At 44.2% G+C, this 27,486-nt stretch overlaps 1 protein-coding gene across 3 annotated transcripts; it reads left to right on the forward strand.

Annotated features, from left to right (window-relative positions):
* Window positions 1–646: 646 nt before the first annotated feature.
* GSN (gelsolin) lies at window positions 647–27,307 on the forward strand. Of its 3 annotated transcripts, none has more exons than XM_050908131.1 (17): window positions 647–668; window positions 14,912–15,113; window positions 16,081–16,235; window positions 17,371–17,532; window positions 17,771–17,920; window positions 18,207–18,296; window positions 19,238–19,370; window positions 19,835–19,923; window positions 20,747–20,962; window positions 21,802–21,935; window positions 22,753–22,843; window positions 23,371–23,541; window positions 24,485–24,659; window positions 24,938–25,062; window positions 25,608–25,685; window positions 26,396–26,456; window positions 26,932–27,307. In XM_050908131.1, exons 2-17 carry the CDS (start codon window positions 14,921–14,923, stop codon window positions 27,099–27,101), a joined length of 2,193 nt encoding a protein of 730 aa, XP_050764088.1. In that variant the 5' UTR covers window positions 647–668; window positions 14,912–14,920; the 3' UTR covers window positions 27,102–27,307. The 3 variants fall into 3 exon arrangements, with proteins under 3 accessions (XP_050764088.1, XP_050764087.1, XP_050764086.1); XM_050908130.1 differs by lacking the exon at window positions 647–668 and adding an exon at window positions 1,446–1,505; XM_050908129.1 differs by lacking the exon at window positions 647–668 and adding an exon at window positions 13,503–13,694.
* The last annotated feature ends 179 nt before the right edge of the window (window positions 27,308–27,486 follow it).

The raw sequence follows: 27,486 nt of genomic DNA on the forward strand, positions 1-27,486 counted from the left end.
AATGAAGGGCTGCTTTGTTCAGCAGGCTCAACCCACGCCTTGTTCCTTTGGGAGCAGAAGGGAAGCACAGGGCAGCCAGCCTGCAGGGAGATGAGAAGAGGGGTGTGGGAGCACCAAGCTTTCCCCAGATTTGCTGGTGACCATTTCCCCGCCTAGGCCCCGGGACGGCGCACCTTGTCACCCCTGCCTCGCAGCAATGCACCGACGGGGCTGCCCGCCGCGTGTGAGAAAGGAAGTGAAGGAACAACCTCTCCCTCCAGCCACCCCGGCCCGGGGTCAGGCTCCAGCGGCGAGGCCGCAGGAGCCGGGGGCTCCGCGACGGCGGCCACACCTCGGCGCAGGCTGGAGGGCAGGGGAGGCCGGGCCGTGCGCGGGGCTGAGGTAACGCGCGTGCAACAAAATGGTGGCCGAGAGCCTGGGCAGGCCGAGGCACGCACCGGCGCTGGGGAGGTCACGGGCGGTACCGGCATCGTTTCTGGCTTCGCGGGGCCGGTAACGGTCGGTAACGGCCGGTAACGGTCAGTAACGGCCGCCACGCCCCCTGGCGGTGGGCGGCGGGACGGGGGCGCGGGCGCGCCGCGGCCCGCCCCCGGGTCTGCCCGGCCCTGCCCTGCCCTGCCCGGCCCCGCTCCCGGCAGCTGCCTCTACCGCGCCAGCGCCAGCACCAGGTAGGGCCGGGCCGGGCTCACCGCGGGGACGCGGGCCGCAGGGAGCCCGCCGGGGAGCGGCGGCGCGGGCTGCCCGCCTCGCCATGGCGCGGGGCGCTGAGGGGGCAGTGAGGGGGAGTCTCCTCCCCGGGACCCCGCCGGCTGCCGCACGCCTGGGCTGAGGGGAAAGCCGCGAGATCCTCGCCGAGGGGGCGCGGGGCGGCGGCGGGGGGGTGGGGGGGGGTGGGGGTACGGAGGGAGGAGGCGGCCGTGGCGCCCCGAGGCTGTCAGCCCCTCGCAGGAGGGAGGCGGGGGCCTGGGTCCCGGCTCGGTGCGTTTCCTACGGCATCTGCGAGGACGGCGGCCAGGCTGCGTGATCGGTCTCCGTGCCTTCCATCAGCACAACGCCTCAAACTTTGCGGTGCCTCAGCGTGACAGTTACCGTCCTTCAGAGAGCTTGGCTCGGTGCCTTAACCCGCCCGGTGAAGTCGGAGAGTGTGTCGGTGACATACCCCGAGCAAGGAAGGGCCAAAATACCACAGAGCAGCCGGGCTGGGCCTGAGGAGGCACCTGTGAGGTGCAGGGGCTGGCAGCTGGCAGGGGCTGGGCTGCCTCCGCTCCCCACCTGGCTTGGGGTGCCTGTGAACGGTGGTAAAAAGAGTGCAGGTCCCTTCCGTGATGGGAACAGTGGGGGTTTTGTTTGTTTTGTTCTTTGCCTGGGGGAAGAATGTTTGAAAGCTCTATTTGAATAGAAATTCAAAAAATGTAGACACTTAAAACATATTTAAAATGTTTCCTAGGAAGAGTGTTTAAAAAAAAAAAGTTATGGGGATGACTTGTTTCAAGGAGGCCTCATTAGTAAGTAGATCCTCTTTGAATAAAACTGCTTTGAATGTTATTTGCTTTTGGATGTAAAAAATCCGACTTTGCTAACAAGGATGATACTAGCATTGTTTCCCCTTAAGTCTCTTATTTTTCTTACTGATCATTACAATTTCCGTTTTCCACTACCAACTTTCTGCATGATGCAAGTTTATCAGCAAAAAAATTTCCTTTGCTGGGGTATGGCATGGCTCAGCTTAGGGTGTCCTACTCTGGAGTCAAATGGGGGTGGGGGTTCCTTAAACATCTCTCATCCTTTAGGTTTCTCAAACTATTTTACAGAATACTGTATAACATCCGTCAGGGCAAACGAAGCGAAACCCGAGTATGGAGGAATAAGTCTCGCACAACCTTGGCTATTGCAACTGGTTTCTCTCATCTTGTCCATGAGATAGTTTATTCCGTAGTCCCTGCTACAGAGAGGCAAGAGATCGAAGTTTAACCCGTACCACTAGCAGAGAGAAGCAGAAGTCAGCACTGTTTAACATCTGCACCACGGGATGGCTGCTGCTGGCATTACAGCTGCCTCCCTGCCCGCCCCACACTCTATCTGTTTGGTGTGGTTTCAGGCTCTGGATTGAACTCGGCTGTTCATCTCCGGAGCGGATAATGAGAATGCTGTCCTCTGCACTTATGCACCAACCCTGGGTGTCAGTGTTAGTTTATCTGTGCCATCGACGGGCCCCGTTGCAGGACTGACTTGCTAGAGTGGTGAGAAGTCCCGCTCTATGGATTTCACTAGAATTCAGCATGAAGATAGGGCAGGAATTGTGGTTACACCTCATCAGTGACATAGGTGGATGGTGAACTTCTTAAATGTTAAGTGTTTAAATACAGGAAGGGATTTTCCAGTGGTTGTCTGAGTGTTTAGATAACAATTTGTTTTAGTGAGAGCTGAGTACCTGCAGTGTCCCCAGGAGGATGTCTCCTGCTCTCAGAAGAGCGGAGGCTTTCTCCAGCTGGATGAAATTCCAATGCTATGGGGAAAACACTGGGGGAATTGAACCAGCTATCAATCTTTGGCCGCTTCTGAATGTCTAAACGGTGACAAAGCAAAAACGCTACTGCTTGTTTCAACTTTGATTTTACAGGCACAAATCCAACACGTTTGTGAATTTGTTCCTTTCATCACCAAAGCAGGGATGTGAGATAGCGTTCCACAGTCGAGTTTCATGGTTCTGATAATGTTACCAAGGGGGATTGCTGCCAGCTCCAGATAAAAGACTGGCTGCCTGACATGTTCCATTACAAGGCTGTTTTTGTAGATACTTTCTATACTTTTGTGAGTGCTTCAGCCACGTACTGAGTTCGTAGTGTGGTCAGCAGTGTCACTAAGTGCTTCTTCTGTGGAAGAGGTAAGAGCCTTCCTACAGGGCAAGAAGCAGCAGCTAGCTGTTTTCAAAGACCCATACTGAGCCAATGCTTCCCCCCACCCCCAGTTCAGATAAAATAACTTTTTGTTCTAGGTTGGCTGTTTTACAGAGTCCCGGTGGGAACTAAACCGTTCTTAAAATAGCACTGTGACGTATTTTATTACTCAGGATTTATATTTGTTTTCAACTCACTTTACAAATACAAGCTTTCCATTTTAATTCCACTCTCAGACATTAGTGTTGCTACTGAGTAGCACGTATGTGAAAGAGGATATTGGACAGGAATACGCAGCTTCACAAACCAACCATTTCCCAGTTTTGCTTTGGAATCCTGACACCAAAAGAAACAGTTTTTTTTCTTTTTCTTTTTTTTTAAATATAAGCTGAAGTGATCAAGTTGGACATCGGTTGCAGTAAAGCAGAACATGGTTAAACACAGATATAAAGTAGCTTGGGCAGAATAATTAACTACTGTCTAGGAAGAAGCAGCTGGTCTTGTTTTTTTTCACTTTCACAGCACTTAGGAATTGCCGTGTGAATAATCGAGTTCTGAGTATGTCTCTGCCTGATTGCTATCAAATGCTTTTCATGAAAAGGCAGAAAATTCTGATATGGGCAATTTGTCAGTAAGAAGTTGTGTATTATTTCTGTTGATTAGTGGTTGTCTGATTCTCCAAACCAGGTATTTGATATCCCTTCTAAAAATTTAAACTGAAAAGAAAATTGTATATATTGTTATTTTATATGTCCACTTGTAATCTCTTTTGAATCCTTTTAAACTCAAGACTCAAAAGATGTCTTGTGCAGTGGCTTTCAAAGGTCGCTGAGGTTTTTCATTAAGAAGAAAACCTCAAGTTATCTTTTTTTGTGCAGCTTACCTCTTTATGTACCTCTGTCATGTCATTTGTTCTGCTTCTCACAGCATTAGTTCAAGTCCTTGTCTTTTCAGTCTCTTAATCATTAATTAATCACTTCAGACACTAAGAAGACTAAGGGAATTGGAAAGAAATGCTCTGGATGATTAATTCTTTTCCCATAAAAGCAATAAACTTGCTGGAATTCTCAGCTACGAGCCATGCTGGAACTATTTTTCCCATATCAGACACAAACTCCCTAGGTGGGGATAGTGCACAGCTATTGAGCCTAAAACTGTGTTTTTTCAGTTTGTGAAGTATTTTTCTGCAGGAGGCTCCACAAAACAATGGTAGTGTGAAAAGGCAATGCAGTCAGATACAGTCCTCAGGGTACAGGAGCAGAGAAGCTGTCATGCTGGTTCATCAGTATCTCATCTCTGAGGGCAGCTCACAGCAGATGTTTAGACAAAGGAAAAGAGTGGAAAAATGCATGGGCAGTTTTTCTCAGGTCCATCCTTGTGACTTTTGGCAGTTGAGAACTGTCGTGATTAGGGATTTCCGGAATTGAAGGTTGCATTCAGATTTTTTTTTTTTAAAGTAAGGAGAGTAAAAGTAAATGAACTGGCGGTAGGAGTGGCTGAACAGACTTTATATGCACCAGGCCTGGATTTCGGAGGGTATGCTTCTGCCTCATCTCTGCTTCCCAAGAAGTCACAGATGTTGGCAAATTTCCAATATTTACACTACATCCTACAGTCTTCAGCTCCCTGATAGTAAAAGTACACTGATTGCCAGAGCAGATTCATCAGGCCTCTTCTTAGCTGTTTGGCACACTGCTAGGTGACTTTTTTTGTACACATACCAATATGTTCATACCTTCGAGATACAGCTACGCTGCTGGTACTTGCCTGATCGTAGCAGTGAATGCTTCTCTTGCAGTAGCGCAAGTCCCGTTATGTCCATCACTGTACAGAGACGCTCAGAGCACGTACTCTGCTGATCCGGGTGTGTATCCACGGCACTGGAAGAGAGCTGCCTGACAGTATGTCGCTCTTAAATCTCGTCATAGGTGAGATCAGATCAGACAGTGTTCATAAGATGTCCACTTTCAGTACTTCACACCTGCTCAGTGAAGGAAAGCATGGTCAGAAAAGTTAGGAAAGGAAGTAGCAGCCTTTAACAGTAAGCGTTTGACTCTCAGCAGGTTTGCCTGGTATTTATCTCTGATTATCCACTGATGATGCATTTGCAAGGTTAAAGAGAGCTCTGACATTAGTGGAGTTAAACAGAGCTCCAGCAGCTTTTTCCTGAGGTGCTTTGCAGTGCTTGGCAACCTGAAAATGCCAGACCGGAATAGCCATGCTGGATCACTGACATTCAGCTGAGGAAGCGTGGTGGTGCTGCTGACACTGGAGTGGTTGATTTGCTTGGTATTCTGGGGATTTCTGACTGTTCACACTTCCCTCTGGAGAATAACCTTTATTTTAGTTTGTCTGTTTGTTTTTCCCCACTTTGGGGTGGACTGGGACTTAGCCAGTAACTGCATCCTCAGTCAGGATATTCAAACCAGATTGTCAATTTTTTTGATCAAAATTTGGGATATGATGGTGACTGGGTGGAAGGGTTAGATGGTATAGACTCTGAAGTTTTTGTGGGTTTTTTTTCCTTTTACCCATTTCAAAGTGTTCTTTTCTGACTACAGGCTATGTTTTTGGTCTTTCCCTTCCTCTTGTCTTTTGTCCCTCATTCACCCCCCCACTAAGGACCTAAAGAGCTGGAACTGATCTCAGCTGATGTCCCAGCACAACTGGGAGAGGGAGAAACAACTGTTTGTCTGTATTAGGAGCTAGTCAGTCAGTGGGATGCCATCCAAAACCAAAGTTTAAACATATGTTATTTACTGAATGTTTCCACACACAGTAAAAATACAGCTACAATTCAAAACAGCATCTTTAAAACACTGGAGGAAATGAATCATCATGAGATCTTTCAGGATGGATGGAGGCTGCTGCACTGAGAGCTATCACCATTAGGACTTTCTCTTCTTTCAGGCTGTCTGCTTTGAGAATGCTTGTGGTTCCTCAACACCAATGCCTGAATCCTGCTAAAAATAAAATAAAAAACCTCTGTTAATCACCGGAGGGAGAGCTGCAAACACTTTGCTAAGAGGAAGAAGGGAATATTTTGGCATGTCTGTTTATAGCATTGCCCTCTTGTGGCTGTGCGCAGCAGGGATGGGAGCCGGCCACTCCGCTGCCGAGGCTGTGGTGGCAGCTGGTTTTGGAGCTGAAAACACCCTTGTGAGAAGGTCTGTCTCTTCAAGCCAGAGTCATTAATGCAGTGGCCACACCTGCATATGTTAGGAGAACTGATAGCAAAATGGAAAGGGGAACTCTAATATCTCTGTATCAGTCTCCACATTGATTTACTCGGAAGTGAGTGTTTGTGAAGAAAACCACTTCATGTAAAATGGGGGAGTCCTCTCTTCTCCTAGTGCGGAGCTGCCTGCACTCGTGTGTGCTGGGTGCAGGACTGGAGGAAGCTTTTGATCATAGCAGTAGGTCTGTCTCTTTTGCCTGTCAGCAGGTAAATGCAGGTACCAAAAACCTACAGCGGCTGTAACTCTCAGCCATGCCTCATGTTCTGGTCATTGTCCCTGATCTAGAAGAACCACTTTGATTTTGAATGTATATTAAGTGAACTAATTTCTGTTAATTCTGAGTTGTTTCATGTCTCGTGGAGGTTTTTGAGATGGAAAGATAAATTCCATGTGAGCTGATTTGGAAGGCAGGAGCTCACTGAGGCAGGGTTTCTGTGCAGTCACCCCAGGCTCCTGCTGCTGCTGCAGCAAAGCAAGGCCCGGCCCTGTGGTGGGCTTGCTGTAGGACTCAGACGTGCTGTGCTGCATCAGTGTGGCATAAGACAAAATTTCATCTACGTGATTTTTACTTGCAAATCTTTTCTACTCAACCCTAATATTTGCATGTACTTCTCTTGTCCTTGTCGTACGTGGAGAAATGGCTTATTGTAAGTCCTTTCACCTAGTTGCCTGTGTCTGATGCTACACTTGCAGTGCAAGGCCATGTTTCATGCTTCCCTTTTGGACTCATTTTAGGTCATCTCCTCTGGTTTCCAGCCCTTCTTCTCCAGTAATAATATATTACTCTGTTCTTTGGGTTATGGATAATGGATTGAACAGACTTCTGTACTACAGAGGAATGTATTGGCTAGTTCTCAGGGGAAAAACAGTTTGCATAAAGTTGTAGATGATTTCCCCTGTACACAGTCAGGACGTGGTGACTGGAGGAAGAACATCTGTGTCATTTCCCTGCAGCTGACCACAGGCATGTCTTCACTGCCTCCGTTAATGTGTTTTGGCTGTCACCACCAGATCTCTCTATGGGACATAATATGGGGTGGTAGTCATATTTTAATGTACTGGATTATGTCGTATGGGTTACATAAGCACTCCTTTAAGACAGGTTTTCAGCACTGAACAATGATTTGTGTTTGAGTATGATTCAGGATTCATTTTTGCTCACAACTAAATGAAAGTAGTCAGTGGTTTCCACCGATCCATCCTTACCTATGCTGCATGTATTTAAGTGCATGATTCAGCTCTCATGTATGCTCTTAAGGTAGGGCTTTTAAACAGCTGATTGTATCAGCAGATTTTCTCTGGGTGTGTTTCAGATGGGAGACTTGTATATTCTCCAAAAGTTTCTCCCATGTAAGTAATAATCTTCCCGATTTACATCACTGCAACTGAGAAGAAACTCAGGCTTTTGTGTTGAAGTTTTTAGCCTTGGTGCTTTGGGCTGAACCCTCTGTGTTTACTAAGTGGATCATATTCAAAAGGTAGAGAGACCAGAATAGAGCTGACATGACTCATAATGCAAACAAACAGCTGGAAAAAGTGAACAATACTCAAATCATCTGGGTGTTCTAATCTGCTAAAGTGGTTTAGTAGGAATTTTAACTTATGAATGCAAAAACCTACTTGCCAGTTGTACAGATAATGCTGTGCTTTGTGTCCAGGACTGTTGATCTGAGTTCTTCTTGGAATCAGATGCATATTTTAAATGAAGGGGGAAGCTGCTGAAGGGACAACGCCAGTTTGAATTTCTTGGATTTGTGGCTGGCTGCGTCTGTTAAGATGTAGCTGCTAGGAATACCATTAACTATGCTGCTCCTCATATAGAGAACTGAAATAGTTTATGGAGTCACCATGGCTAGGGTAGGAGGAGGCTTTTCGATGCCAATTTTTTCTTGTCCCAAATAAGCTTTGTTTACGAGCTTCTTCAAGGGATGGAAGGAAAGAGGTTGGTTTTAGTTTTGCGTGTATATGAATTTAGGGCTGTCTGGAGACTGAAAACTGATCTAATCTATCATTTTAGATATTTTTCAATGCCTGTCACCTTGGCAACAAAGCTGAAGTCCCACCAGATTTATTTTCAATGGGTTTACTGAAGAGTTAGTCATAATATATACTGTTTTGGCAGGGAGGCTATAAGGAATAGACAAGTATTTCCATTTTCAGTATGCATTGTCATCACCTGTTAATACTATGCTGAACTGTCTTCCTTTCTGTTTTATGCGTCATCATGTCCTGAGTTTTTTATTGTCAGAACTTGAATGATTCTGTAGTGTTCACTCTCACAATCTTTGTAAATTCATCAGAGTTTTTATGGGTCGCAAAGGATCAGAGAAAAAAGAAATGGCTGCGTGGGTAGTCAGAAAGTATAGATTCTCTTCAAGTGTAGAAATAGCTAAACCTGAAGCAAGCAAATAACTTTATTTGTGGTACGATTGATCTCTTCAGTGTCATTTCAGACAGTGATCTGGAGAATGCAGCTCTTACTCTGGGAGTGTTACTGTTGCAAGTACAACCTGTTGATTTCATTGGGATTGTACAGAGGATTGTAGGATTGTATGACTTTGCCGCTTGCAAACACAGTGACTTATGGTTTTCCTGTTGTTGCAGTAGAAATATAGTGGCGATTTACTTCTGGTGCTTGATATAGGAGGTCTGGAATGCTGTGAGACAAGAAAGTCTTTATTTTCCTGAGGAGATACATTATTATTATATCTTTGGAGCAGTCCATATTCTTCAGGCAATTCTTGGCAAATAAATAGAGGGAAAGAGAGAATTAGCTGGGTGGAAATGCAACTGTTTGCCCCCAAGGTACAACGAGGATTGGTGCACAAGAAGCATTTTTGCAACATGAATGTTTTGTGGATACAGCCTGTACTAAGATTTACTCTTCTCCCCATATTTTAGAAATTCAGTCTGTATTTGCAAGTTATTTTGATGCTCTGTGAGTATTATCCATTAAAATAAAAAATACAGCCTTTGCCATCTAGAAATGCATAAATTGTTCCAGAAGTAAGCAGCAGGTGTTTTAGATACTCTGTGGTGTAATATTATGTTGGCTGCAGACCTTCCTGTGTGGGCTTTGTTTATGCAGCAAGTTTAAACAAATTAACTGAACCTATCACGAACTAGACGCTGGAGCTGTAATTGAGAACAACCACATGGTGACCTGGCCTGCCACCACTTATTTCACAGTCTCATTTAATTCAGCCAAGCTTTCCTGAGCAGCCCTGTGCAGGTAAGTCCATACTATATTTGTGGGTATATACCTGTGTGAATTGCCACAAATTAACTGTAGCTCCAAAAAAATGTTATGCTCATTTTTCTCTTGTAAGTGGCCAGTTACTCTCCTTGCAGCTTTTATTCAGTAAACTATTGAACAGTGTTTTTTTGAGTATGAGGGAGACGGAGTTCTTTCTCTGATGCATTGTGAGACAAAGGAAAATAAGCCCCCTCACCCCCACAAGCACTGTTTCTTTTAAACCAGGATGCAGTTAATGTAGTGATCGGACCTCTGGGTTTCTCTGTTTCATGTAAATACTCGCTTAAAATGTCTCTTTCCTTCACAAGACATAGACCCCTTTACAACTGAGTCTATTTAAATGAACCACTGCACTTATTTCTTTTTTCACGCACTATTTTACCAGCAATTTTCCACCTCTTCTTTTCTGATGGCCCATCTTCAGTAAGTATCCAGAAAAAAAAAACATCCAGAAGCATCACTGAATGGCTTAAAAATATATGTGCTCTTTATGGTCTTAGAAACATCAAAGTGTTGTCAGGAAAGCCCCATAAGCTAATATTTGCTGTGTCATACAGAGGAACTGGCTACTACATATTTAAACCAATTCCATTTTATTTAATCTTGCTTTAATAATTATTTAATTTAAAAACTGTTAAAGTATTATCATTACTGTCTTGTGCATTTTGTGTTCTGAAATACTCTGGCAATACCAGAAGTCGGAGGATGTTTTGGTTGAGTGTGTGCATTCCTTCAGCTTTGGTAAAGCTGCTCTGAATGTTTGAGGTTGAGTCAGGATCAAACTGGAGCCTAACAGAATAAAGATTTTTCTCCTCTTTTTTTCCTCCTGTCAGTATTGGATGATATTATCTTGTAGAAAGATACTTTAGATAGCATCATTAGATGCTTTAGATGGTGGTAGGTGTGAAGATGTGACAGTATATTTGATGTGGAGGAACTAGGCATTAATTATTCCTGTAATGGACTTTGCAGTCTGGTGAGATAGAGTAAGAGATTCTGGGCTCTGTGTCCACAGGTTTTTCTTGAAGGGAATGGGGCATTCCTTTCAGTGTAGTTGTGCTGGGCCACATCTGAGCAGTGCAGAACTGGGCACCTTCTTGGCAGAAACAAATTCAGAGGAGAATAAAGACAAATGGTGAAAGAGCTGATGGCGTCAATTTATGAGGGTGTAGTGACTCTGTGACAGATGAGTGGGAGGCACAGCCACAGAGATGAGTGTAAAGAGCATAAATGGAAGTATTTAGGGAGGGAGGCAAAGAAAACTGTTTATTACAAGTTGCAGAGTCGAAATAAGAAACATGTTTTGCATTGGATACCAGGAGAGAAAACTACTGAGTCCCGGATCGGAGGTGGTGGAAGCATCAGCTGTCAGGGCTTCTGACTGCAGGGTCTCTCTGACTTTTCTGGCCTTTCCTCTGAAGCAAGCAGTTTCTAGCCTCAGGAAAATCATTTAACGCTTTCCTGAAGAAGCAATCTCTAAATTCTGCCATGGGTCTGTGAGCCAGACGCAGACTTTTGCACAGTGTCAGCTTCCCTCACATACCAAGTCTCGCGTTCTGTGTTTGGTAAATAGGGAGTATATCCCTGTAATTATTTCTATAGCTCGGTCTCCATTATATGGTGTTCTCAGCTAGGCCTGTCGCGATTGTGTTAACTGCACATCTGGATACCATAATAAGTTGTTGTCTTCCACTGTTTGCTCAAATCATTGGACTTCTTTTCTTAAGGTCTTGTTTTTATCACTATGCAGCCAAGTGTCATTTAGATGATCCATCTGCACTGAAAGCCTGTATTCCAAGCCCTTTCCTTGTTTTCCTTAAATAACTTTCCTTTGCATAAGATGTTGGCTCTGCATAGCACTCTTTCTGTGACTAAGCTGGACAGTTTTATTAACATCAGCTTGAAATATGCCTTTTTCCCATGTCTCCAACAGGACATCCTTTTCGGTAGGGTCCTGGCAAGCTCATCTGGCATATGCCCTCAATAAAACATCCAGAGCGCAGATTTCTGTGGCTTGATTTAACAATGCAACATTTGCTGACAGCAGTAATAAACCATACCAGCTGTTGGAGTATATTACACTTACTACCTTCTGACATGGTTCAGATTAATTTTTACCAACGACTACTATAATATACAATTTATTCTTTGTAGTCCTCTTTCCCTCTTTTGCCTGTATTTACATTCTGCAACTAATTGTCGATGCAAGTTTGGACTGAGGGCAAAACTTGTAAAATGCCAAGTTAATTAGAAGACCAAATAAATTGTTTTTCCAAAATATCGTATATGCTTATGAGCATATATCTGCAGATTAGAATATATCCTAAAATGGGATGCTAACAAAGAAGATTATCCGAGGTCTTTTCACCTTCAGTCTGTGAAGTTTGGCCAAGTGTGGCACCATACAGGTATTTATTAATAAAAAGTCCAAAGTATTTTTCCATTTAGAAGGGACCCATCTCTTTCTAATGTTATGCAATCCAGTCATCTTGGTTTGGGTATGCTGCAGCTGCAGAAGCCTTTCACAGCTGGCTTCCTTGGAGTCAGGGTACCAACACTTTTTTCACTGGGTCTTAGACTTCTGACACTCTAAACTTCCTTCACAGAGATCAGAAATACCAGCAAGACTAAGACATTGTTTTTATTATCTATTTCAGTTTGAGAATTTCCAGTGAAATTTTCAAAGGTACATTAACTAAATCAGAGTTTGCCAAGGTGACATTTCAAAACAAAATGCATCAGCCTGGACAAGAGAGAAGCAGAGTGTTCTAATGAGAAAGAAAAATATTCTTATGGAGAGTGGAGAAAGCACAGACAAAGCGGGATCTTCTCTTTCCTTCATGGAAGTTTTGTTGTGGACTTTTGTGGGTGGAGGATTTGTCCCCTTATTTAAGCATCTTTTGAGAGATTCTGAAAGTAGGAACCTCAGACTGTCAGTAATTCATCCCTGGGTACGTTAAGAGCAAGAGTAACCGGCAGCACAACCACACGTAGGCATTAGTTACGTTCCTCCTAGCCGTCTTGTTTGACCTTCCAGGATATTCATAGCCACATACCAGAGAGCATGTCTGAGGCAGGTCTCTGCGCACCCCTTGGGCAGTGTTTGGCAGATGCTGTATCACAGACACTGCTGATTGCACCTCCAGGAGCCATTCCACTCTCTGATAAGAGCATAGGGCTGCTCTGTTCCTGGGGTGCCACAGTGCAAAGTTTACTGCACAGTTTACTTACTGCAAACACTTGGAAAATGTGATAGACTGCCTTTCTGAAGGGTGAGACGGTTGGAAGAACAAGCTCTTCGCTGGTGGCAGATCATTGGTATGCTACCATCAGCCATACTATGTTGTAATTCCATTGAAATGAATAGGTTTGATGGCTGTTATATTCCTGTCATGGGGTCTTGCTACACCCTCAGTAATATTTGGTTGTGAAAGTACTGAATTAGCTCTTGTTCTGTCACCTACCAGACTACTAATGCGCTTTTGCTAACACATGAGCTGAAATACATTGGTCCATCTTAAACCCCTCCAGAGTGTATTACTCTGACAGAAGCTTGTGTGGAGACTGCATTCAGGTGCAAGACACACAAAGCACATGTTGCATTTTGCATCTCGCTCCTCTGACAAGTTCAGAGAGATGAGGGCATATTCCCTCCATCCTTAGATTATTCAGTTGTATGCTTTCAGTGCTTCTCTGTTCTCATCTCCAAAATCTCTTTCTCTGCAGCCCTTGCCATCTGGAACAGCCTTTCTGTTCCTCTGCGTCTCATCAACTTTCCATTTATTTGCAGTTTTCAGCTGACAAAATGTTGCCTCTGTTGCTGATGTCTCTTAATTTCTTCCTCTCTCATTGGCCTTATGACTAGATATTTGGCTTGTTTGAACATAATTGCACTGTTGGCTGTAATGGATAGCATATTGTCTTGAGTTATTGCCTGCTGGGATTAAGCATCTGTGAATGGCTGAAGGAGTCTCTGAGACTTCCAGGAGGACTGTTTGCACAAACACGTTACGCCCCTATATTGCGGAGGGGGTGGGTGTGTTTGTCCCTGATAAAAGATTGGCTTCTGCGGTTCATCTTCACTAGCAGCGAGAGGAGGAGGGAGCTGGGAGCTGGGACTCCCTACAGCTTCTGCAGAAGAAGGGAGAAGCCCATTTGCTGTTAGAAATGGGCAAACAGGACTTCAATTATATTTTTCTCACCATTTTTTGCACAATGGCTCTGAAGCTGAACTGTGTCAGCTCCATGTCTGTTGCAGGGCTTGGATATGTTGTTACAGCAGCTGTTGTGCTTTCAGCTGTGGTAAGTGATTAACATCACAATTAAACATTGAAAAACTTTTGTTTTTCAATTACTTATAAGAGTCACACTCTCTTTTAACTCTTTGTAAGGAGTTTGTCCAATTTTATAGTGGGAATTTGGGAGAAACGAAGTCAGGCTGACTGGAATAATGACGATAAAGTTCATTGTTTTCCATCTTTGATATCTGATTTCAGCTTAGGAATCACTTTGGTAGCTAACTTGCTGTTTTGCTTTCTAGTTTGTAACATTCTTTATTTCTGCCTTGAAAGCTGAGCATATTGTACTTTTGTCCATCAGCTACTGTGAACTGTCTTCTTTGTCAAAATACTGGATGCTTCTAATATAACATTTTAATTTTTTCTTCCCTGTTATCTGATACCACTCAAAGGCATGCTGTAATATACGGGCAAACTTCCTTTGCCAATACGACAGAAATGTTTTATTTCCTTTCAGTATTACCAAAGTGAATTCTTTTATAATATAGTTATAGAAAAGCGTTCATTATGTTTGTTAAAAGAATGGATTGCATATTGTTAATACATGGCATGACAACACACCTATTAAACCAAAACTGCAATGTCCCTAGGACAGGATGGTGTGTATATTAGTCTAGTTCCTGTAAGGGAGCAGTTACACAGAAGTACTGAAGTAACATGTCAGAACAGAAGAGATATAAGAAACCTGTTAATTATCTAACTCTCTGATGATATTCACAACATTTTCCAGAAAGAGCTGGGTAAGATCACACAGGTTTTAGGAAAACCATAAATAATGTTTATGCAAGATGTACAACATGTATAGTTAACAGGGGTTTATTTCCTACAGTCTTGAACGTCATGCAGCATTTATAGAAAAGAACAGTCAGCAAGGGGATTAGTCTTTCACTTATGTGCCATATTGAAAAGCTATAAATCAGTAAAGAAAATATGTAGAGTAAATCAAGAGAGGTAGACAAAAAACAGAAAAGAGAGTCTAGGAAAGAGTAAGTCAGGAATAAGCCAGGAAGTAGAGTTGACTGGAAGTGAAAATTAACAGTGATCAATTGAGAAGGATTCCCCCCCCCCCTTTTTTTTTCCTTCAAAATTCAGTGCAAGAGAAAAAAGGAAACTTTCCACTTTTTGCCTGGGACAATAGTTAAGAGATCAGAAGCAATATAATTTAAACATGTGCTTCCTTGTACTGTGCATATTGAACAACATTCTCTGTCTCGCCCCTAGCCTGTCAGCATGGTGGAACACGCTGAGTTTTCGAAGGCTGGGAAGGAACCTGGCCTTCAGATTTGGAGGATTGAGAAATTTGATTTGGTACCAGTGCCAAAACATCTGTATGGAGACTTCTTCACAGGAGATTCCTATCTGGTGCTGAACACCATCAAACAGCGGAATGGGAACCTCCAGTACGACCTGCATTTCTGGTTAGGTAAGTCTGATGGGAGTGCCCCTGCTGAACTGGGAGCCCAAAGTGGACTCTTCCTCTCACTACACCAGCATTGTCCAGTAAGTGTTACCCAAGGAAATAAAAAGCAAAACTGGCAGTACAGTGAGAATGCAATTTTGGGTGCATATAGTGCTACTCACCTTAAATATTTGAAATGGTTTCTGCAATAGTGAGTACAGCCACCTCTGTACCTAGACATAGCTTTTTCTGATTAAGATGACAGAATAAGTCCCTGTTCTCTAGAGGCTCACAGAGAAGACAAGATCTCAGATGAAAGGGGCGGCTGAAATCCTTTCGATTTGAAAGGATGGAGGTCGGTTGTTATCCTCCTGACTCAGAGTGGGATTTTTCCCCCTGAAGTTCAGACCTCCTAACTGGCCTTCTGAAGTAAATGTCACGGAGTAGCATGGCAAGGCTTTCTCCACATCCTGCAAAACCGAGGCTCTTGGACAATATCATAGTTAAAGCTATGTAAGATACTTGCATGGTGGCTTGTCATATCTGCCATCTGTCAATAGGTTTTCCACACCCAAGAGCTCCAGAGAAGCAAACTGCTGTGGAACTGGTGCCCCACTAGTATCTACAGCCTTCATAAAGCCTGATAATGTCTTCCTGCAGATTCATCTGTGTCCGTGTTTGCTCCATAGCAAGTTTCCTTCCAGGACAGGGTGAAATAGCAAAAAAAAAGTGAATGATACCTATCAAAGAGACAGCTGTGAAGCAGTGGGGCTGCAGCAGTTACGATGGTATTGTAAGCCTGCCAGAAAAATACACAGTTTATACTGCTGTTTGGGGTCATTATTAGAAAAGTTTGGAAATAGCTATTCTGCAGGCCTTCCTGGAAACTAAACTTCCCAGTAATCTGCTTTCTCCCTGGTATTTTTGCACACTTGAATGTAGGGGCAGAAACCCTTCGTTCCCTCCAAGTTGTTGCCTTTTCATTTCTTAGGAGATGAAAGCTCTCAAGATGAGCGTGGGGCAGCTGCCATATTCACTGTCCAGATGGATGACTATCTTCAAGGGAAGGCTGTTCAGCATCGCGAAGTGCAAGGCCATGAGTCCTCAACTTTCCTGGGGTACTTCAAATCTGGGATCAAGTACAAGGTAGGTGATGACTGGGTCTTATACTACCAGTCTGAATCAAGTTTGCAAGAAATGGCATCCTGCCCACTGCCCAATTCTCAGAAGAATGAGAATTGCCCTTTTTCCAGTTGCTTAAAAACCATTCTCAACCAGATGTTTTCAATGAGTTGGAACTGACAGGGTGGAGAACAGCAGATCCCAGTGGGAGAGCTTTGGCTGAATTAATAATACACAAGCAAAGCCCCAGGAAATTTTAGGAATCGAGGTTTTGTTTTTCTTTGAGAAGCAGAGGAAAGAACAGTCCCAAGACGTCTGGAATGAATTTAAGAAACAGCAATCTGAGTTAATGGGAAACGCCTACCCAGTAGATTTAATTTCTCCCCACTTATATAACAGAGTTTGACCTTCCCAGCCTCTTTTTCTGTGCTTAGCCCACCTCCTTAGCATACGTAATGTTTTGGTAAAGTAGATGAATAGTAGTGGGAGTTAGTCTTCCATGCCATTGTAGTAAAGTGGAATAGAAGAAGTAAAAACATACAGTCAAGAACAGTTTGTTAGGAATCCAATGGCACAAGGAAAGTGATATCTGGTCAAATGCTTGCAAAGTGCTGACACTTCCTCATGTCAGACTTTCCTAGTCTTTCTGTTTTGCTTATTTCCCACTCATTTCTTGTTATTTTCATTCATTTGAATTTGGTTATGGTTTTTTTGAGGATAATGGACACGAGTCCTGTTGCCTACATTGATAAGTAATTCCAAGTGTCTCTTTATCAGCAGAGAAGGTGAATCTTGAGGTTGGAATAATTTCTGGCAGATGGGACATATAATACACACGGAAATACACTCTTCACCCCACCAGTCCTGTTAAATCCTATTAATACCTCAACTTATTGTGGTCTTCTTCAAATTTGGAGATCTCCGACTGTATTGTATCAGTGTCCCTTAGGTACTATAGGAATGGATAGCTGGGATGTATCGATAGATATATGCTACACAAAAGCCCAGCCTCAGCAAACTAGCTCTCTCTGCAAGCTGCTGCTGACCTTCTTTCCTGTGAGAGGCAGCAACTGCTCACTGATAGCAAATCAGTAGGATTTTCATTTTTTCTGAAGCAACAGCACAAGTGCGAATTGTTGTTCCTTTTGTTTTCCCTTAGGCTGGTGGCGTGGCTTCTGGCTTCAGACATGTGGTTCCCAATGAAGTAACTGTGCAGAGGCTTCTGCAGGTCAAAGGCAGGCGAACAGTCCGAGCAACGGAGGTCCCTGTGAGCTGGGAGAGCTTCAACACAGGGGACTGTTTCATCCTTGACCTCGGCTCTGTAAGTACCATGTAAAAGACAGGTTTAGCAGACTTTCAGGGGCAGGAGATGTCTGATTAGTTCACTTAAGGATTTTTTTTTCCCCCCGACTCTGTTGAAGCAATCTCAAGTGTTGAGCATTCTGAAACACTGTTTAGCCAGTCTTTTAACATCTTTCAGTCCCAGCCATGCTGCTGTCTTGTCTAGCAAGGGGGTTGTTATGCTCTGACAGCTGCACGGTCTTTCTCTTTTCCCCCAGAACATCTTTCAGTGGTGTGGCTCCGACAGCAACCGCCAAGAACGGCTGAAGGCCACCGTGCTGGCCAAGGGGATTCGGGACAATGAGCGGAATGGTCGCGCCAAGGTCTATGTTTCGGAGGAAGGATCGGAGCGGGAGGAAATGCTTCAGGTTATTCACTTCGTCCATGTCTCTATGCTGGAGTGGGAAGGGCGGTATGCGGAAGAATGGGTGGGATGGGTAGATAGGCTCAGTAGTGTGTGTCTTTACATATGAAGTGTTGGTGGTATAAACACACAATTCAATGCAGACTTGGTCCTCTGCATCGCTGGGACATCAGAGTGTATTTTCACTGTTGTTGATCTATAAGTTTCTTCTACTTGTTCGTGTGGCTGGAGCATCTCGGGAACAGAGATCCTCTTGGATTGGCTGGTAATGTTTTTTCTGTCTCTCACAGGTCCTGGGACCAAAGCCCACTTTGCCACCAGGAGCTTCCGATGAGGCCAAAACTGATACAGCCAATAGAAAGCTGGCTAAGCTCTATAAGGTAACAAGAAACCCTGACAAATAACCTTGTGGAGAATGGAATGATCTTTGCGCAATTAGATGGAGCTGGAATAGCAGAGAGGAGCTGAACTGATCTGAGTCCTACTTCTGCCTCACTCTGCTGTTAGCTTTTTATGAAGTTTTATGTATGAACCTTGGTTGCTTACACTGCATACCCACATGCTTTCTATTGTCTTTATCACCACTTTTGACTGTAGTGAGACAGCTGGGAATTTTTGAGGGAAAGGCGGAGTGTGAAACGAATGGAGAAAAAAGGGAGTTTTCCTTTGTGTTATCAGGCATTGTGTTAGGAAGATGACAGGAAAGAACTAGAAATAGTGAGCCTGAGAACCAGGATCTACCCCTTGCTACATCCAGTGAGCATGATGAAGCAATGATTTGGAAGGTAACATTTGCCATCAGCTAGTATAAATGTAGAATAATGTCCAAGACTTTTTGGGAGGAATCTTCTCTACAGCAGTCTCTGGTAATGATGTGGTGAATATCTGCCAAGATGGTTTGTAATGTGGACCTTTATCCCTTAGTAAGTACAGGAACTCAGACTATTAAACCCACTTGATACGGGAGGCCTATTCACAGCTGCCAAGACTGTCCCCTCCAGTTCTTGAGTGCAGTTGGTTTGCTTTAGAAGATATTTCTTGGCTGCTTGTGCACCAAGGTTATTTACCATTTTGGATCAATCTTTCTCTGGTCCCAGCAGTATCTGCTTTGCTAGAAGTACTTGAAATCTTCAGAGTAAGTGTAATGTTTTTGTCACACTGTTGCTGAGTCAAAGGTATCCTGTTTGAAAAACAATAGTGCCTGAAGCAGCCAATGCATTCAAATTTATTTCCCTTCCACTCGCAAAGTTTTGGACTATCGCCATGAAGCTGGAGGGGAACAGACGATGCCTTATCTGATCTCCATGCTGTGTTATCACAGGTCTCCAATGGGGCTGGGAACATGGCAGTCTCCCTGGTGGCAGATGAGAACCCCTTCTCCCAGGCAGCCCTGAGTACAGATGACTGCTTCATTCTGGACCACGGCACGGATGGAAAGATCTTTGTTTGGAAAGGTACCGTAGAGATGCAGGTGAAGCTGATTACGCACGCATAGGATCTTGATCCAGTTACCAATGCCTGTTTCTTTCAAGCTGGGTAGGGGAACGTACACTTGATGCTGGTGGTGCTTTTCAGGGCAAGTTTGGATAGCATTAACAATCTCAGAAGAGCACTCTCATCTGAAATGTCAGGTGCTGAGGTACAGGGTCTTTAGTGTAGGGAATTCAAGGGAGGGTCCTGGGAACCAGGAAGAAAAAATTAAATTAATATCATAAGTAGAAAGGCAATTGTGCTCTCTCAGCCATCACAAAAAGGCATAAAAGAGATTGAACAGTTGTCGTTTGCTATTTGGCATCATCTAGCTGGAAGGCTGGGCCCTTCTACTGTTGCGAAAGGTACAAGTACCTGGGACAGTTTCTTCTCTGGGTATGCAGAACTTTTAAAAAGTTTACCTCTTTTCTCTCTATTTTTGTTAAAGGCAAGAGTGCCAACTCTGAGGAGAAGAAGGCAGCACTGAAAACAGCTTCTGAGTTCATTGATAAGATGGGTTATCCGAAACATACCCAGGTAAGGACGTGCAGCCCACCTATGGCCAACCCCCAGACACCACAGGGGTTACTTTTCTGCCACGCAGGCCACTGACTCCAGAGCATGGCTTATGTGAAGTGTCACTCGCAGTCTTTCAAGTAGCTCCTGTTTTGGGTGATCTGCTCTTCTGCGGGGAGATATTGCAGTGTTGCTCCTGAGCTAACACTGTCCCTAAAATAGCATTTACCCGACACAACTAGTATTTAACATTTCTTCCTCTCAGATACTTTTTTACCTTTTCTATGACCTCTCTCCAAAGAGTGAAAAAGAGAAGGCATAGATAAACCTGCCCTTCTTGTGCTTAGGGAGATGATTCTAAAGGCTTAGCATCCCTTCAGCCTTCCCTAGAACTCACCCGAGACTGACTCTGCATCCCATAGCATATTGAGACCCATATTGTTGGTTTGATAGTATGGACCTTCCAGGTGTAGTTACACAGAGGCTTAAAGATGGAATAACACTGGCTTGAAAGAAACGGATCCCTTCAAACTAGTGGTCACAAGCAGCAAACAGGTAGTTTGTCATACGTCTTTTCTCTTGGAAGAGATCTGCCCAGTATGGTATTAGCTGGAGGTACTTTTGGTTGCTGCATCTCTGATTATGGCATCAATGAGACCTGGCATTGCTTTTAAGACCGCATCTTGGCACCAAGCATTTCACTGCTGTAAGCTCAGAAGAGTTGTACCAGGCAATTCTCTGTCGGCCTGAAACCAGGGCTCACATGAAGCAAGGAGTAGCCAGAGCTGGAGCTGTGTGGGATGGGGGCAAGGCTGCTCCTGATGGGCTGGCTCATTTGTTTCAGGTCCAAGTCCTCCCTGAGAGTGGTGAGACACCTTTGTTTAAGCAATTCTTCAAGAACTGGCGAGACAAGGACCAGACAGAAGGACTGGGGCAGGCTTATGTTTCTGGCCATGTTGCCAAGATCGAGAAGGTACCTTTTGATGCTGCCACTCTGCACACCTCCAAGGCCATGGCTGCCCAGCACGGAATGGAGGATGATGGCTCTGGCAGGAAACAGGTAAGCAGTGTCAGAATCCCTTTGGGAAGGTTTCCAGAATTTGCTTTGCTACTTGATGGCATTCCTGCAAGAGCAGCGAGATAAACGGAGGCCTGAGAGTCATCAACACTGCAGTTTCGTAAGTGCTGAGGAAATTTTTAACAGCAGAAATACCAGCAGGGTCTTGAGAGCCCTGCAGCCAAGCAGTGTAGATGAGCTGTTAATTTTGACCCCAGAATTCCCCTGGGGGCAATGCTTCATCCAACAGTGTGGACCCAGACTTCTTTCTCGTTCCTCCTCCTCCCTGGTATTCTAGCTGTTGCCATCACACGTGTGCAGGGTGACTGTCTCAGAGCAGCTATCTCATGCACCTGGATGCATGCATTTGCACATAGAAGCAGTGGTGGAGGAGGGCTTGAAAGAGCCGAGTGCTGTCCAAAAGCCCACAGAGGTCCTAGCCAACGTTAGACGTGTCAGCAGTCCCCAGTAAAGCCGAAAAGCTCTATTCCTGACCGTCCAACTGAGAGAAACTGAAATGATCGCGTCAGGTACAAAACGGGCATCAGTGCTGGCAGTGCTGTAGTCGTCTGACTGGCATTTTCTCCAGTGGTTCTGGTTGAATCCGATCAAGGTTTGGGAGCTGGCGATAGGAGAAGCTCCGTGTGCCCTGCTTCCAGGCCCGGCTGCAGGCTGCGGAATGCCAGGCTTTTAGCGGCGTTCCCCAGCAGGTGGGGCTGCAGGACGGCAAGTTCTGGGAGGCTGAATTTGGGAAGAAAATGGAACAGGAGCTCTGTCAGAAAAGCCTGCTTCTTCTGCTGTCGCGTTGAACTCAGAATATTTCTGCTTCTCTCCTTTTCTAGATTTGGAGAATAGAAGGCTCAGAGAAAGTGCCAGTGGCTCCTTCGACGTATGGGCAGTTCTATGGAGGGGATAGCTATATTATCTTGTACAATTACCAGCATGCTGGCAAACAGGGACAGATTATTTACACTTGGTAAGAAAGTTTTCCTGATACAAGTCAGGAAACATTGGGGCTATGTGGGGCTGAGAGTCCGCTTCTTTGAAAATGGATCACTGCTGGTTCCCACTTACAGAGGAACTCGGGGGATAAAATTTCACCCTGGGTAACCTTCCCTTGCAAAAAAACCAATACCGGAGGTCTGGAATGTTTTGTTTGAAGTGGGACAATGAGAGGAATTACTGTGCTAGTGTATTTGTTTCTCACACACCACCCCACCCCCCCCAGTTGTAGTTACTCCCTTCTTTGGATCAAGCTCTAGTTCTTTTTGCAGAGTTCCTACATCTTTTGAGACCACTGTAACTAATTTGTGATGCTCTGCCACCTCGGCTGGTGGCTTGTGACTGTTACAGTTCCCAGACCATGCCCTTGAAGAGGAATTTTTCAGCACTTAGTCTCACAGTGGTGGTCTTCCTGCTCGTCAGCAAGCAGAGAGGGCACAGGCAAGCTGTCTAACTGAAACCAGAAAGGATGCAGTCTGTACAGGGGCTGCATGCGTAGTTCCTGATAACAGTACCAACACGCATGTTTTTAAATTAGCTGCTAGAAAGGTAATGGGAGATAGGCATGAAGATACCAAAGAATCTGTGCTTACTATCTAGAAAATGTTCTTATCTCCCTCTGTAATCACTGTGTTACAATATAGGATAATGAATTTCTCCTTCATGTTGAATGAAGTGCTGCAGAGGTTTGGTAACAAAGGTTTTCCTTACCTCTTCTTGATCTCTGTAAGGTGTGTGTGCGGGGGGGGAAAGGGCTGAAAATAAAACTCAGATTTTGCCTTGTCTTTCAGGCAGGGTGCCGATTCCACTCAAGATGAAATTGCGACCTCTGCATTCCTCACGGTACAGCTGGATGAGGAGCTGGGAGGCAGCCCTGTGCAGGTAAAGAACCCAAACACAACCACCCAACCAAAACCAACACTGTGGGAATAAATTGTGTGTATATATATACATAGTTATATGATACCAATTGGCAGTGGAGAGACCCACTCACGTAGTGGCAGCCTCCAGCCACGGTGTAGGTGTTACGGAGTGGCCTTGTGCTAACCTATGCTCCAGCTATTACGCCAGAAAGTTTTACAAGTGGCCTGTATGAGACAGGAAGTTTTTTACAGCTGTTACTTGTTACCTCTGTGCCAGTGGATCACTCACCAATTAAAAGGAAATGGCAATTGTGAGAGCTCACTTTAAACATTGGTCTGTTTTTGTGTGGGAGGTAATAGCTAAATATAAAAATATAAATATAAAAAATATAAATATAAAATTATGTACATAATATAAATATAAAATTATGTACATAATATATGTATATTCCAGCTGGAAAGATGGTTGTAAAAGCCATTTCTAGTATATCTTGTGCTACTCTTCAGCAGCAGCTTAAAACTGACAGCAAGCTTCTTTTTCTCTAGAAACGAGTAGTGCAAGGAAAAGAGCCACCCCATCTGATGAGTATGTTTGGTGGAAAGCCCTTGATTGTCTACAAGGGTGGAACCTCTAGGGAAGGAGGCCAGACAGCACCTGCAGAAACACGGCTGTTCCAGGTCCGATCCAGCACCTCAGGAGCTACCAGAGCAGTAGAGGTATGTGGAAAGAGTCAGTTTTTGTGTTGTATGCGTAGGCTGTGATGGGAACATGATCCCTTTGAACGGAACAAGGGCCAAACTGAGCTTTCTGATGTAAACTGAAACACACTTTGAAAACTTTACAAACTATTAAAAGATTCCTCTTTTCCCATGGGTAAGTAGTGATAGTCATTATTTTCTCATTAGTTTATAAATATCTCCTTGAATACATTTCAGCCATTTTCTCTGAAGTCCCCACTAGATGCTGCACCCTGCATACTATGATACTTTTCAAACACTGTTGACAACCACTAGGATCTGGCCATTGGGACTTGTCCTAAGCTTATGTGACAACAGTGCTGAAGACAGAAGGCGCTAAATACCCTATATGCAAATAGAACTTGTGCCAGGACATAGGTTAAGAGCCCCACTCCTTTGAAAGAAAATGCACACAAAAAAACCCCCGTGCAACAACAAAAGAGACTAAATCCTCATCGATAGGTACAGTTGAGGCAAAAGCACTGTTTTATGTCTGCAGCAACTTCCTAAGTTTCTAGCTTCAAGATGGCACGTCCTTGTTGACATAGAGGAAATTATGTTAATGATTGATCAGCCTCAGCAGCAAGGATACTGCTCTGCAGTGGTGCCCCCAGCAAGTTCTTACATCTCCTGTCATAACCATAAAGACTGGCAAAATGACAGATACATGCATTCTTGCCATAGGTCATATGTATCTGTAGATTACACCCAGAAACACCCATTTATTTACTCTTCTCATGAGTAAGTCTAACTCATCACTCAGATACAGGCAAATATAAAATATATCCTATAGCCTTACATGCTTGTATGGAATATCTTGTTTGCAGTTTATTCAACGACAGGTACTGATTTTCATTTTGAAATAATGGGCTCTGTGTAGGGGACGATTACATCTGACACCTGCGATGTTCGTTCTTTTCAGCTGGATCCCACTGCCAGTCAGCTGAACTCCAATGATGCCTTTGTCCTGAAAACTCCCTCTGCTGCTTACCTGTGGGTTGGCCAAGGAGCCAGCGATGCTGAGAAATCAGGAGCACAAGAGCTGCTGAAGACACTGGGAGCTCGCCCAGTACAGGTTTCTGAGGGCAGAGAGCCAGGTGAGGGAGGCACCACGGAGCGTGAGATCACTTCCGTATAGCTGCACGTTCTCAGGAATTATTTCATGGATATTTTCTTTTGTCTCCCAGAACAAGGGAATGTGGACACAGACACAGAGGGGCTTCTCCACAGTATCATTATGTTTAACAGTGCACTCACGTTTGTAGGCCTTTGGGACTTTCTAACATAGAAGAGTGCTTCAAGTCCTACCCAAACCATACTGCTACTGTGGTTTCCATAAATAGTTGAAGCATCAGCATCTCTTTCTCTTTTTCAGATAATTTCTGGGCAGCTTTGGGTGGAAAAGCTCCTTATCGTACCTCTCCCCGGCTGAAGGACAAGAAGATGGATGCTCACCCCCCTCGTCTTTTTGCATGCTCCAACAAGAGTGGACGCTTCACTGTGAGTATCTAAGACGACAGTCAATTAATTCAACATCCATCTGACAAAGCTGGGAGAAACTCAGTCCCAGCCGGCTCTGAGCCAACCACCGGAGCGGTTATACCTTACCTTCCTTTGCGGTGTTGCCTCCCAAAGGAAAGCATCAGCACCATTTTTCTACAGAGACAGCAGCTAGTTCTGTTGTGCTGTTGTGTCAGCATAGCAACTTTCTGAAGCATCAAACTGGTTCTCACCTGGTTAACAATTAGCATTCAGACTCCTCAAATTTTAACGCCTGAATCTTTCAAGTAAAAAGAGGCAGCGTTACAAGTCTTGGGCATGAGTGAGAGAGTTTCTCCAGGTAGACAGAGACCGATTTTGTGTTCTGTGGTCTAAGAACATTTCTGTGACATAGCCTGAGTTGCATGGTCAGATACCGTGCCAATGCCTACCTTAATGCATCTCACGGAGGAGAGGTGAAACTAGAACCTGTGTGAACTGGATTTCTCCTGTAAAGGTAAAACAGCGTTTGAAGGACATGCTCATCTTAACCTTATGTTTTCCAGATTGAAGAAGTTCCTGGAGATCTGACTCAGGATGACCTTGCTACAGATGATGTTATGCTCCTTGACACATGGGATCAGGTACGTCCCATTGACCTAGTGAGGAGAGGAGCAAAGAATATGCACAAATTGGCTCCAGATTGAGACCCAAATCACAGTAGCTGGAAGAGTCGTCGTGTGATAGAGGAGTCCTTTCATCTTCAGGCCTGAGAACAAATCACCTCACTACTGACACTGAAGAGAACTTACACCCGGAACTTGAGAAAAGAGTTGGTGTCCTGCTGCTCCTGTGGTTAGCTTAAGGGCTGAAGAAAGCGGGCTGTTGCGTATCGCGTGTACTCCCCCAGTCTGTAAGCTTCTCGAGGGCAGCGTCCTTGTCCCGGCCGGAGAGGACTGTGAACCATTGTTAGGATTCAGCAGTTTAAGATACTGACATATTTTCTGTTATTTTTCAGTAACAGACTCTGCATAAATCAGCCAAAAGGCAACTTAGAGATTAATTTTGTATGTTTTATGTAAAAATGTTCAAACATCTGCTTTTTCCTGATGTTAAGCTAGTGCATCGTTTGTTCATGTATCTATAATTTATGTAGATAAAACGCAGTCAAAAAGCTGCTCATTATCTACCACTAGCTTCAGTCACGTAGGTCAACAATCCAGGCACACGAACACGAGTATGTTCTTGTTGTGTGTCATACTCTGTTCTCCGAGACTTTGTCTAAATTATCCTTTCTTTCATAAAGAGAGTGGTTGTTGCTGAAATTATTCATATGGGTTTTTTTTATCTTTAGGTCTTTGTATGGATTGGGAAAGATGCCCAAGAAGAAGAAAAGACCGAGGCTTTGAAATCTGGTAATGATGTCACATTTTCCTCTCTGAACTAACCGTTTCTTATTTTCCCGCTATCTGATCATAAGGCAATTTAATATACTGAGAAACAGACCTTCATCACAACATAAAATTCATGTTGTGATCAGTCAAAGAGATCACATCTCTCAAGACAGGAGGATCCCCAAGATCAGCAGAGAGGGCTGTAGTAGTCAGACACACTGTGCTCAACCCCCAACACGGAAAAAGTATCCTTGCGTGGGGAAGCGGGTACAGGCTGCCACTGCGGTACAGCGTTTTATAATCCCAGTGTCGCTTTCTACAAACAAGTGCCACTCTTCTACCAGGTGTAGATAAAACCAGAGTGTGAAAACTTTTGTTTAAATGAACAATCTGAAATTGTATCTCTAGCATCCTTTTAGCTACAGTTACGCTGCTTCAGCTGTTGCTCCCTGAGACTTGTACTCTACGAGATTTCCTTCTCCTTGTGTGTTTTCAGCTAAACGGTACATTGAAACCGATCCGGCCAGCCGCGATAAGAGAACTCCAGTCACAGTCGTTAAGCAAGGATTTGAGCCGCCGACCTTCTCCGGCTGGTTCCTGGGCTGGGATGACGACTACTGGTCTGTTGATCCTCTACAGAGAGCAATGGCAGACGTGGATGTCTAAGTAACAAGTTTTTTCTTTTTTTACGTGGAGCCAGTTTAGTGCCTTCAATGCCTTCAAGAGCTACTTCCTCCTGCAGGATGCATGTTAACAAGGCAAGGATGCTAATAGCCAATTAGCTGTGCAATAATTCCCGAAAACAATCATGACCAGTCATTGACCTTACTCTTTGCTTTGATTATATTTAATACAATAAAGCTTGTGTGGAATATGTGAAGAATAGAAATGGTGGGGTTTGTTATGAAGAAAACATTAAGCAGAACCTGTAGATCCCACATTTGCACTGGCTTGAAACAAATACACCTTAGAACACTAAACCTTCTTTGTGCCACCTTTAGCACATGCACTTTTTACTAAATGGTTACAGAAATGACTTTTGGGGTTTGGG

Source organism: Gymnogyps californianus, chromosome 18 (assembly GCF_018139145.2).
Source record: "Gymnogyps californianus isolate 813 chromosome 18, ASM1813914v2, whole genome shotgun sequence".
NCBI classification, from domain to species: Eukaryota; Metazoa; Chordata; class Aves; order Accipitriformes; family Cathartidae; genus Gymnogyps; species Gymnogyps californianus.

Excerpts from the sequence above, each read along its gene's own strand:
- GSN (XM_050908129.1), top strand. The coding sequence starts at position 13,560 with ATGGGCAAACAGGACTTCAATTATATTTTTCTCACCATTTTTTGCACA. Across the intron at positions 20,963-21,801 it reads ATGGCTCTGGCAGGAAACAG|ATTTGGAGAATAGAAGGCTC; the intron begins GTAAGCAGTGTC and ends CTCCTTTTCTAG. Across the intron at positions 25,063-25,607 it reads ACAAGAGTGGACGCTTCACT|ATTGAAGAAGTTCCTGGAGA; the intron begins GTGAGTATCTAA and ends TATGTTTTCCAG.